The sequence below is a fragment of the Pseudonaja textilis genome, chromosome 11 (genome assembly GCF_049901715.1).
Source record: "Pseudonaja textilis isolate UNSWEBS1 chromosome 11, rPseTex1.2, whole genome shotgun sequence".
Classification (NCBI taxonomy): domain Eukaryota; kingdom Metazoa; phylum Chordata; class Lepidosauria; order Squamata; family Elapidae; genus Pseudonaja; species Pseudonaja textilis.
Genome location: NC_142000.1, coordinates 7,479,746 through 7,491,943, shown reverse-complemented (window position 1 = coordinate 7,491,943; position 12,198 = coordinate 7,479,746). Strand labels below are relative to the sequence as shown.

Genomic DNA, 12,198 nt, shown 5'->3' with positions numbered 1-12,198 from the left:
GATAGATAGATAGATAGATAGATAGATAGATAGATAGATAGATAGATAGATGAGAGAGAGAGAGAGAGAGAGAGAGATATTCTGCCCGAGATGAATGCAGCTTCTCATCTTACTATCAGGCAACTTAGTATTCTCAAGTCATGGGCACTTGGCTACTCCAGGAATGATGGCTGTGGAGACGCTTCCTAACTTTGTTCATAAAGCAATAAAGCACAAAACCACTCTGTCTAATGGTCAATCTCTACACTAGTGTTCCTCTATCTGGGCCACTGGAAGATGAGTGCACTTCAGCTTGCTGGTTGGGGAATCCTGGAAATTGTAGTTTCCCCATCTTTCACTTGCCCCCAGTTAAGGAACACTGCTCTACATGAAAGCCATATCCTACGTACTGCATTAAATGGACCCATTTGAGGCAAACGCCAGAGATGGCTCCAGGATATTTTAACTAGTGGTGGGATTCAAAAAATGTTACTGGTTCTGTGGGCGTGGCTTGATGAGAGTGGCCTGGTGGGCATGCCAGGTGTGGCCCGGTGGGCGTGGCAGGGGAAGGACGCTGTAAAATCTCCATTCCCACCCCACCCCACTAACCTGCTTTCCAGCTCCGTTCTCCTATGCAGGGCAACCAAAGAAGACCCAGCCGATCAGCTGGGACTTAGAAAGCAGAGAATAGATGGGGCCAGTCAGAGATGGGATTTGCTGGTTCTCCATACTACTCAGAATTTCCGCTACCGGTTCTCAGAACCTGCTGAACACCACCGCTGATTCTAACTTTAAAATATGTGTTCTAGTACCAAACTACAAGATTGAGGCAAATGAATGGTTCCAAAGCCCCTGTATCTGGGGGCAGAGACGAGTCGATCCTAGATGAGAAACCCTTATTTGAAGTTTCCTTAAGCTGGGACTGAAAAGTTAGCAGAATATGAAATATTTATTACCTTACAAACTGCTCTGTAAGCTTATTGCTTTGATGGAATAAAAAGAAGAAATGTGCCATTTCCAAGCAAGCTGAAGTTATTATCAATTTGCTCCCGATATAAAGGAATGATTTCCAGAGACTTACATCTGCTCTCTATAGAAAAAGAAAATGATAAAATTCCATTAGCATTCAAAAGCAGATGCAATTGCTGGCACTCTGGTACTCACAGCTTGCATTTAATCAAAAACACCAGCTATGGTTTGAATCGTCTTAGCTGGACTGAGTGGCCTGCAGAAGGTATGGTTGAGGAAGTCATCCAGGATCAAGGAAAGAATTGGACCGGACTAGTATTTATTGTCAAAGTAAATCCACCCTTGTACAAGCATAATTATTTTCTAAAAGCCTTATTGTTAATTAACTCTACAAGCTCCCTTTCATCCCAGTCAACCAATTCTGAACCCAAGATACATCTGAAAGCATGTTGGCTTTCTTGCATCAAAGGGAACATGGAATCAAGTCACTTTTTCAAGCAGAAATGTGTGCTAGCTCCATGTAACATAATGGTAGCACCATCTAGAGGATGGTTGCAATTCTGAAACGCAAAGCAATCTCTTTAACATAATTTTTTTAATAAGGAAACATTGTTGAATGTTGTGAGTTGAAATTTTGTTTTCATCTTTCTGTTGTTTGATGTTATCTTCTGGAGCCATTCAGAAACGAGCCATGTAACGACATAGCAAATGCAAAAGTATTATTGTTATTGATAACAACATAGTATTCTTGCAAAAGAAACTACAAGCTCAGAAAAAATCTTGTCATTTCTTTGAGGGTAAAAAGCCTCAGTTTTGGACCAGACCCGGCAGGAAATTGTTCTCTGCAAAGTGAGACTCCAGGTCAAAGCTTCCTCCATCCCTGTTCCTGCTGTGAATGAAGAGAACCTGGAGGGCTACGAGTTCCTGATTAGTTTGTTTGATCTGATTGCTCACCAAAAGCAACATCTGTTCCCATTTTCTGCTGTAAATGTAAATGGTATCAACCAATCAGAATGGAGCTGAAAGGACCCTTGGAGTTCTCCTCGTCCAATCCCCTGCTCAAGCAGGAGACCCTACACCAGTGATGGCTAACCTTTTCAAGCACCGAGTGCTTAAAGGGCATACGCGCAGGAGCATCCCAAAATGCAATGTGCGCGCATCCCCACACACATGCACGCATCTCCATGCATGTGTCCCGCACCCCTGTGCATGCCACGCACATCCCTCCATGCGTGCATGGGCATCCTCCGTGAATCTGCCCCGCCCCACATGCACGGCAGAGACCCAAAGATCAGCTGGCCAGCGGGAGGCATGTGCGCATGCACGGCGGAGCTGAGTTGGGTCAATGGCTTGCGTGCCCCTAGAGAGGACTCTGGCCATAGGTTCGCCATCATGGCCCTATGCCATTTCAAACAGGTGACTATCCAGTCTCTTCTTAAAAACCTCTAGCGATTAAACACCCACAACTTCTGAAGGCAAGCCACTCCACTGGTTAATTGTCCTCACTCTTAAGAAGTTTCTCCTTCATTCGAGGTTGCTTCTCTTGATTAGCTCCATCCATTATTTGTTGACCTGCCTTTTGGTACTTTGGAAAATAAATTAACCCCTTCCTCTTTGTGGCAGCCTCTCAGATAAGGGAATATTGTTCTCCCCTAATCTTTCTTTTCTCTAGACTGGCCAGACCCAAGTCTTGCAACCATTTTTCATGTTTTAGTCATTTTTATATATTTTTTTAAATTTAGAAAATACAACTAAAAGAAACTTTAGTAACAATGCAATGAGGAAAGGGAGCTTTACTTTCAGTACTGAGGTCTGCTCATCAGTGGTGGGATTCAAAAACATTTACAAGCCATGGTGGGCATGGCTTGGTTAGTGTGGGAGGGGAAGGATACTGCAAAATCCCATTCGCTCCCCACCCCACTAACCTGCTTTCCAGCTCCATTCTCCTGTGCAGGGCAACAAAAAAAGACCCAGCCAATCAGCTGGGGCTCGGGAGGCAGAGAACAGATGGGGGCAGGGCCAGTCAGAGGTGGGATTTGCCAGTTCTCCGAACTGCTCCACTACCAGTTCTCCAGAACTGGTCAGAACCTGCTAAATACCATCTCTGCTGCTCATTTTTCCAGCAATGGGATCTGGCTGTAACAGGTCCAGGTTAAGCTCAGGACATTTGAAGGAAAGAGAGACTGACTGGAGTTAACAATGTCCCCAAGGGAGATACTGTCCTAGAAATGGGCAAAGTTAGATGCAGCAATTGATAACTTGACACCTGCCAATAATCAGTGGAAAAGTCAAACACCAAATATACGTTCACCGTATAGATAGGGAAAGCCAAGATGGCGAATGCCACAGCTGAGACAAAACAATTTTGGTATTGAAGCCATGGACAAGATGAGCCATACTTCACATACAGCAATGGCAAAACTAACAACAAAGCACTTATCAGCACACACATACAATTTTAGCAAGAACGGTTTCCATACATGTTTCATTTTACAGCACAGGGTAAGTGCAAACACTTATACTATGTGAGATCCTTGGTGCTCTCTGAGGTTGGAAGTTTTTCTTGCAGACGTTTCATTCCTACTAGCACTAATGATATTACCTGGTTTGGTAATGAAACGTCTGCAAGAAAACCACCAATCTCATACCCACAATTCAACAATGAGCTACAGATATTATCTTCTCTCAGTAGTAGAATATGGTCTCTAAAGTTTATACCAGTAGGTATTACAAATTGTTTGAAGAACAAAGAAGAAATAAGTCAGGAGTTAAATATTAATCTACATTATTTGAGGTGGGTGGTTTTTTTAAAAAAAATATAAGTAGTGGAGATTTTGCCATTTAGATCATATTTTATATTTACATAATGAAAATAATTCAACATATTCTGCTTGGTATCTCTTACTAATGTTCCACTGAGCATTTTTTTTTTTTGGACAGTGCTGAGCCACCCAGACTTGTTGAGAGCCAAGCATACAAGTTAAACAAATTATTCCAATAGTCTTGAGTCATTGTTTCTTAAACATGTTTTTCAGGGCCCCTTCCCACTTTTAAAATTTATGGAGGAACCCAATAGTGTTTTAATTTATAGGGATTACATTTATTGATGTTTACCACATTAAAAAACAAAATTGACACATTCAGGGTCATTTAATGACTCAAGTAAAAATTAAATATTACATCTATTATATATTAAACACCTATTTAATTTTTAAATTAAAAATTTTAAATGGAAAAACTGTTAATAAAAATGAGAAGTGATAGTTTTTTAAAAAAAATTCAAATATCTTCAAATCTGGCAGATTTTGATTTCACAGATCCCTGGCAGCATCTTGGGTATAGTGACTATATTTTCTTGGGAAAAAAATTAAGAAGACACCTGATAAAGGAACAAACCTAAAGAAAAAGTTCGTAAGAGTAAAAATAACTGCTTACACGCTTATAATTTTTCTTTACAAAAAAAAAAACCAAGGACAAAACCAATAAAGTAATTACGGAACTTGAGGATAACTTTTTGAAATAAAGTACTGTTCTTTATAATAAAGAATACATAGTGATTATAATCTTTGAGAAACCCTTGGAGTAAATACTGAGTCATATAACTTTGCTGCTTTAAATAGTGAGGTGGCCAGTATAAATTTAATAAGATAAACAATACAATGTCAACCTTCAGTTCCTACTGTAAAGTGTCATTGCAAGAAAGCAATGTAATATATTAAGATTTACAGCAGAATAAAAATATTTTAAGTTTATTCTTCTGCCTAACAATAAGGCCAGGTCTTACAAATTCTATAACAACAGCTCCTTTGCTAAAGAGAGCTTGCCAACTTTTCCCAACCTACTATCCTCCTCAATTGCTGAAAATCTTTAATATTCCAGGTGAACCAAGCACAACCCACAAACTTCCTACTATGGGATTCCCCCGCCCCCCCAAAAAGTCACAACACAAGGTGTAACCAAGGTGTAACCAGGTAACCAGCATCCTGACTTAACAATTCGTGCAATACTGGCTTGCCCAGGGACCGCCAGTCTCGCTCACTTGCTGCTTGGAATTTCTGCTGATGGCATTTCAAATCATTTAATCAGTTAATGACAGAGGGGTCTCCTCTCATTTTCGCCCCCAGAATAAGCACTTTGGGCAAACAGGAACTTTGAATAGGGACGGACACACACACACAGTCTTCTTCCAAGCATTTAAACCAATTTCCTATCCTGGTTCTAGCTCAGAGGTCTCCAAACTTGGCAACTTCTAAGACTTTGTGGACTTCAACTCCCAGAATTCTCCAGCCAGCAGAGCCTTAACATAAGTCTTAAAGTTGCCAAGTTTGGGGAGCCCTTGCAGCCTGGCTAGAAATCTCTCCCATTCATTCATGGCATCCTTCGAGCCAAGCCAGCCAGCTGCCGGAGCACGTGACCGAGCGAGGAAAAAAAAAACCGCCACTCTACCTAAGCCCCGCCCCCCTCTCGCAATCACACTTCCGGCCCCCGCCACTCTCCCGCCCTGCCGCTTCCGGGCGGAGAGCTCCATAGCAACCGAGGCCTAGCCGGTGGACGCCGCTCGATTGGAGCCTGGTCGGCGGAGTCATGGTAAAAACGGGCCGTGGGGGTGCAGGGGCGGCTGCGAGGGAGTCCGGCTGGAAGCTGCCCTTGAGGGATGGGTGGGAAAGGAGGAGAGCGATGGCGGGACGGGGGTTGGGGTGGGGTGGGGGAATCTTATCCCGCTCTGCTTGGACTGGCTGGGGATTCTGGGTGGAGTAGTCCGCCTATGTCCGCAGAGGTCTCCCCATTGATGGGGCCGCGGGTGGCTTGCAAGGGGGCGCGGAATCGTCCCGAAGATGCTTTTGGGCGAAAGGAACTTTTGCTTTTTCCTTGAAAGACGTTTCGCTTCTCCTCCGAGAAGCTTCTTCGGTTCTGATGGAATGAATGGTGGGGAAGGGAAGGGTTTGTATCCTTTGCGGTCGTCATTAGCACACTGGAAGGGGTGGGAGTAACCGGAAGACTGCAAAGAAGGCAAATCCTCCTCAGTTCAGTCAGAACAGAGCTGGAAGGGACCTTAGAGGTCTTCTAGTCCAACTCCCTGCTCAAGCAGGAGACCCTGGTTCGCACAGGTCCAGTCTTTTTCTTTTCTTTTCTTAAGAGTCCAGTTGCCTTTTAGAAAGCACTTTTAGGACAACGGGGACCTGGATGACCCAGAATCTCCATAGACCAGTGGCTTAGACATTTATTTATTTCATTTCTGTGGGCGCTGATCTCAAATTACTACGGGTAACTTACATTTCTAATAAAGGATCCTTTGTCAATTGTTCATCCTAAAAAAGCAACTACCTCCCCTTAGCTAACTTTATTTACATAATTAATTTTTTTATTATCTATTGGCGTGGCCAAAGGGTGCTTATGGTACAAATAACGCATGGCAGCGAGCATATCCAACACACCTTCCTCCTCCTATTTTCCCCAAAACAACAACCCTGCGAGGTGGGTCGAGCTGAGAGATTGGGGGGTGGGGGTGGGTGGAAACCAGCCCAGAGTCACCCCACTGGCTTTCATGGCTAAGGCGGGAGTTGATGTGGCTGCCCATGTCACAACCATGACTGTGAAGTGGCATGTGAAATATTAAAGCCCAACCATTAAAACAGTTGCCCCACTTGCCCCCCTGGACAAGTGACGCCTTCAGTCGTAAACAGGAGGAGGAACAGCAGGGTAAGTCAAACACCTACAGCAGAAGTCTTTGAACTTGGCAAGTTTAAGACTTGTGGACTTCAACTCCCAGAGTTCCTCCTCCAGTTATCTTAGCTCGGGAATTCTGGGAGTTGAAGTCCACAAGTCTTTTCAAACTGCCTGCTACTGTAGAGGGTACTTTCCTATAAAGCAAGTAATTTGGGAGACAGGAGGAGGAAGCCTAGACCGATGAATGAAATTTGAGTCCTAAGGAAGGGGTGAGTGGAGAAAGGGTCTCAGGAACTAACCGTAGGTTTGGGGTAAAGTGAAAGTAAGGAAGGGGAAAGATCCTGTTCCTATATATAACCTTACATGCCAAGAAAACATCATAGGACACTAGAGAGGTTTACAAAGCCTTCATCTTCATCACAAGTATTTATGGAAGGCAAAGATCATGAAATTCAAGAGCAAGAGAGAGATTATCTAACAGCTAAAACCACAGATCTTCTGCCCATGTAAGCCCCATTGATCTCAGCTGAATTAACTTTATTTTAAAAAATAAAGCATTTAGAAGTTATTTGCCCCACTTATGAGATGCTTTGCATACTCCAGGAGAAAAGTAGGCAGATAAAGTAATGAATCCGTTGAGATATAGGGAAATGCTAAATGGCATTAGTTCATGGATTCAGTTGAGGGCTTTAATAATGTATTTGGCTGATTTTCACATAGTATCATAATGTAATGGGGAAAATGGGAAACCAGGAAGAGTATGTCAACAAAATGCTTGTACTGTCGTTAAGGAACTCTCTCTGAAAGCAAGTCAAGTTTCTTCTCTACCCATCTTTTAAAAAGAGAGAGAGATTATTTGGTATTCATTTCTACATAAAATTATAAACTCGGGGCTACAGAAGAGTTGAATAGTTTGAAAAAAATATATTGAATAGTTTGAAATAATTGTTTGCAGTCTCTTATAACCTGTGTCTGTGTGCAGTGCAGTGCATGAAACAGTGTTTATAAAGGAAACTATTCCTTGCTCAGATAAAACAGAGCAGTAGTTTGCACATATTTTGAGATTTTGAGGAACTGGATCAGCCGTATCTTAACTGCGACCACTGCTTCCTTTGAAGGGGCAGTGCCAAAAGAGAGAGTGGGATGCCAGCAGGAAAACCACAGAGGATAATGCAGTAGGCAATTTATCTCTGTTTTAGTCACTGACAGACTCCAGCCAACCATGACAGCTCAGCATGTAGCCTTTAACATGGCACAATTCTCCCTGTCGCTTCTGAGTTGGTTCATTCATGTAGAGCACCTCTTCTTCGAAATGCTGTGATTGTGCAGGTGCTCATCCATAATGGAAGCAAAATGAAAATCATTGGATAAGCTAGGGAAGGAAGGAAGGAAGGAATAGATTTGGCTGCCTATATTGTGAAAATAGAACCCAAAGTCAGACAAGAGTAGTATGTTAAAAATACATTAACTGAGGCCTTACAACCTAGTTTTCACATTTCATAGTTCAGTAATTTTGTTTCTTTTACAGGCAGAGGTAGAGGAAACACTGAAAAGGATTCAGGCCCACAAAGGAGTTATTGGAACTATCGTCGTAAACGCAGAAGGTAAATATCTACCATACACGTGCACACAAATTCTTATTTTCATTAAAAACATAATGGAAAACTTTTTGTAGTCTCACAGCATACTAAGCTAAAATATCATGTGCTATTGTGGCTCAGGTGGAGGCAGTAAACCATGGGTTATTGCTTTTGATAAATAGCCCGCATTTATACAGCTCAAGAGTGGACAACCATTTTCAGGCTGAAGCCCTTGTTTAGCCTTGCAAAAAACCCCAGAAACTTGTGAAAAGTTGGTAAGAAATAAGCAATGCATCCTCTATTGAAATTAATCAGCACCGCAGGCAAACAATTGACTTGGTTTCCCACAATGATTTTCTTTTCACCACCAATAGCAGTTATTGAACTAATTAACTTAAAACTCTACCTAATGAATGTAGATTTCTCCATAGGTACTAGGTAACCAGTAAAGCACATCAAAAGCACCTGTAATTTTAAGCTAAAAACACACACAATATCATAAGAACATTTGCATTCACACTATAGCTAGGAGCTGGTGGGTGGTCTTGAATTTCATTGTGTTGCTTTTAATAATTGCAGAACATTTTACAATTTTGTTCTGTTGGATGCCAGTAATGTTCAGTCCTAATTCAAAAATGATAATATGACTTGACGTTCCCAAAAGTTTTCTTATGGGCAAAAGTCAAATTGGTTTTAATATTTGTTCTATAATCTTCTTTTTAAAATGCACAAGAAGCCTACCTCCTTCCAATTAAAAAAAAAAATCACAAAGCAGGGTTTTTGTAATGTAGCCCATAACCGTTGCCTGCCTTCAAATAATGTTACTCTATTATTTCTTCCAAAGTTCTGAAACCTTGAAATATTTTGCTAGAGAATCCCTCCTTAGCATAGACGGGTTCAGTGCTTTGGAGAATAGTCATGGACAGAAAATGGAGAATATATAGACCCCCATAGCAACCAGTGACTTCACTCCTCAACCAGGTTTTATTGATTTGCAGTTATTATATTCATTCATTCATTCACCTTTCTGCAAACATTTAATGCTAATCCCTTAAAAAATACTTTGAAAAGTAAAACAAATGCCCAAGGAAATCAACAAATGGGATCTTAGATGAAAGGTATATTAGGTTAATTGTAGCAAGGACGTGGTCTGTTGTATCTGGCATTCGTGCATGTTTAAATTGACACCTTGCCCAGACTGATGCTGCATTTCACCCTGCCACAAAACTAAGATGTTTTCCTTCCTTGCATCTGATATTAAAGAAACTTGGGGGCTGATTTCTTCCAAGGTCATGGAAGTTCATGGACTTTTTTCCTTTAACCTTAATAGGCCGGTGGTAATTTGGTGTCAAAATTGTGAAGCTTCTTGCATCAAATTCAAGATAGTTACATTATAAAGGGTTTTTTTCCTTTTTTTGCACTAGATATAATTCCCTTCTTCCAACAGGAGTATCAAAACTCCCGTTCATTTGGCAAAGCTGGGCTTTCACTCTGATTAATATCCCAGGGCGTTAAAGCATCCAAAGCTGCTGTCCTTTTCAGGACTGCCCTCTGGCATAAAACAAGAGATTGTAAGGAAGATTCCTCTCCTACTGCACAATTAGTTTCATCTATTCTTGGCAACGTATCAGAAAGATAAGCTTCAAGTCATGACCTGCTTGACAGGGCAATTCTATAAAAGTAACTCATGGATGTCAGCGTTGTTCAACCTTTAAGTATGTAGAGATCGAATTAATTAATTAACCTTAATTTCGTTAATATCACATGGATTTTAAATGAGTGACTTCGAACAGTAGTTCCTGTTTTTTTTTTTTTTTATTATTTCTTGGTGTGCAGTGATTGCCACCCTGTCTCATGGAATCTTGTCTATTGAAAAGCCACCTGTTGTATACCGGCTTGGTGAGACCACACTTGGAATAGTCTCTCCAGTTTTGGTCACCGCTATACAAAAAAAGATATTGAGACTCTAAAAAGAGTGCAATGAAGAGCTAAAAAGATTAGGGGAACTGGAGGCTAAAGCATGATCAGTTAGAGGAATTGGGAATGTCTAGTCTAACGAAATGAAGGACTAGAGAGACATGCCAGCAGTCTTCCAATATTTGGGGGCTGCCACGGATAGGAGAGGATCCCCCTGCTCTCCAAAGCCCCTGAGAGCAGAACCATTAATTTGATTAATGGAGATTTTTAAAGAGAGATTAGACAGCCATTTGTCCAGAATTGTAAAGAAGGGGGTTGAACCTTCGAGGTCCGTTCCAATCATAGTATTCTGTATGACTTCAGAGGCTGTCAAGTGCTTCAGACCAAGAAATTCGTGCTGTCAGCCTCTAATTTAGTATTTATTGGAATCCTATCTGAATACCAGAGGGTGGGCTATTCTCAATTTAGGCACAACTGGGATTTCCACACACCCCAGGGTACTGATAGCATTGAAAAATTTGGTTGCATGGCTCCAAACCATTTTAAAGCCATTTCTAATATTCCTTTTCTCAGGGATCCCAATCCGAACAACCCTCGACAACTCCACCACAGTCCAATATGCTGGCCTTCTTCATCAGCTCACCATGAAAGCAAAGAGCACCGTCAGAGATATTGATCCCCAGAACGATCTCACCTTTCTCAGGATTAGATCAAAGAAACATGAAATTATGGTTGCCCCAGGTAATAACTTTTCTCTTTTCCCTGCCGTTGCTTTGATGGCTTGCGATGTTCTTTAAATTTCTGCAAGCCTGCCACGGAATGTCTGTTTAGTCATACATTATTTAAGGGGGGATCACTTTAAGGATAAGCTGCCTGATGCCAGGGCTTTCAAGTGTTGACACATCAAAACAGCAGAGTTTTATTTTATCTGTCAGGATTGTGGCAGCATCTGAATCCAGCTGGTGGCTATACTGAACGAGATGAAGAACCGATCTAAGGCAGCTTGTTATGTAATGGGAATCATTGTTCCAGTATGGATTTGCCCAATTAACAGAGACAGTTGCAATAATTAACCAATATTGCAACAGTTTACATTTGGAAGATAGTTTAACATATTAAACAGATTTTCTCTTGGGCTTTTTAGGTTTATACATCATCACGGTATTGAACTATTATAATTATGTTACTGTGTTGAAAATTGAAGTTTTACTTCCCATTGTTGGGAAACTGGAATAAGCAGTGGCTTTGCTTTTATCGACCATAATAAATTATGAAAAGGAATATTAGAAATCAAATGTGGAGTAAAAATTGCTGTATTTCATCCTGTATTTCCTCTTCCCACAGATAAGGAATATCTTCTTATTGTTATCCAGAATCCTTGTGAATAGATCTACTATACCAGCCTAAGGGAGCTGTGGTACAATTTTTGAAGTGTCCAGTCTAGCCTATACTAAATTAATGTCATAACATTCCACTAAGAAATTTGTCTCAAATGTAAAACTGGAATCAGGAAAGATCCTTGTCTCATTGTACAATCTCATTGTGTTTGCCTTTTGATTATGAAAATGAATTCCTAACTCCTTAAAAAATAATAAATCCAAATGTTTAAACCATGCATTGATTTGAATGTGTCTGTCTCTGTGTAATACTCCAACATACATCTAAAACTAGAACTATCACTCAATAAGTAAGGAAGTTAGAATTAAGGAATGGTTGCAATTCATCTCAAGATAAAATACATTTAAATATCATTTCAGTTTAACAAATATTTAAATATTTAACAATATTTAGAATTGATGACTTCAGTAGCATATTAGGCTCCATTGAGATGGGGGAAACATTTTAGTTTATTCTGATTGAACTCATTAAAAGCTACATTTAGCAACTGCTAAAACGAATGTTGCCATTTTTCTTATTCAGTTTGCTAAAAGCATATTTATGTGACTGTAAACATAGTAACTCAGTGTAAGTAGCAAATAATGTGATACACCAATTCTTAAACACATGGAAAAGGAATTGTGAAAGAATGGGGAAATCTAGCTGTAAATAACCAGTTATTTTTTATGCATTGAACTGTTTGATGTGT

The 12,198-nt window shown here is 40.7% G+C and overlaps 1 protein-coding gene across 1 annotated transcript; it reads left to right on the top strand.

Moving 5' to 3' along the window:
• Positions 1 to 5,423: 5,423 nt before the first annotated feature.
• Positions 5,424 to 11,727, top strand: DYNLRB2 (dynein light chain roadblock-type 2). Its single transcript, XM_026714151.2, has 4 exons — positions 5,424 to 5,535; positions 8,144 to 8,219; positions 10,686 to 10,853; positions 11,457 to 11,727. Exons 1-4 carry the CDS (start codon positions 5,533 to 5,535, stop codon positions 11,498 to 11,500), a joined length of 291 nt encoding a protein of 96 aa, XP_026569936.1. The 5' UTR covers positions 5,424 to 5,532; the 3' UTR covers positions 11,501 to 11,727.
• The last annotated feature ends 471 nt before the right edge of the window (positions 11,728 to 12,198 follow it).

Bases quoted from the DNA above. Each gene is read 5' to 3' on its own strand.
- DYNLRB2 (XM_026714151.2), top strand. The intron at 8,220-10,685 runs GTAAATATCTAC...TCCTTTTCTCAG, and splicing joins TATCGTCGTAAACGCAGAAG to GGATCCCAATCCGAACAACC. The intron at 10,854-11,456 runs GTAATAACTTTT...CTCTTCCCACAG, and splicing joins TGAAATTATGGTTGCCCCAG to ATAAGGAATATCTTCTTATT.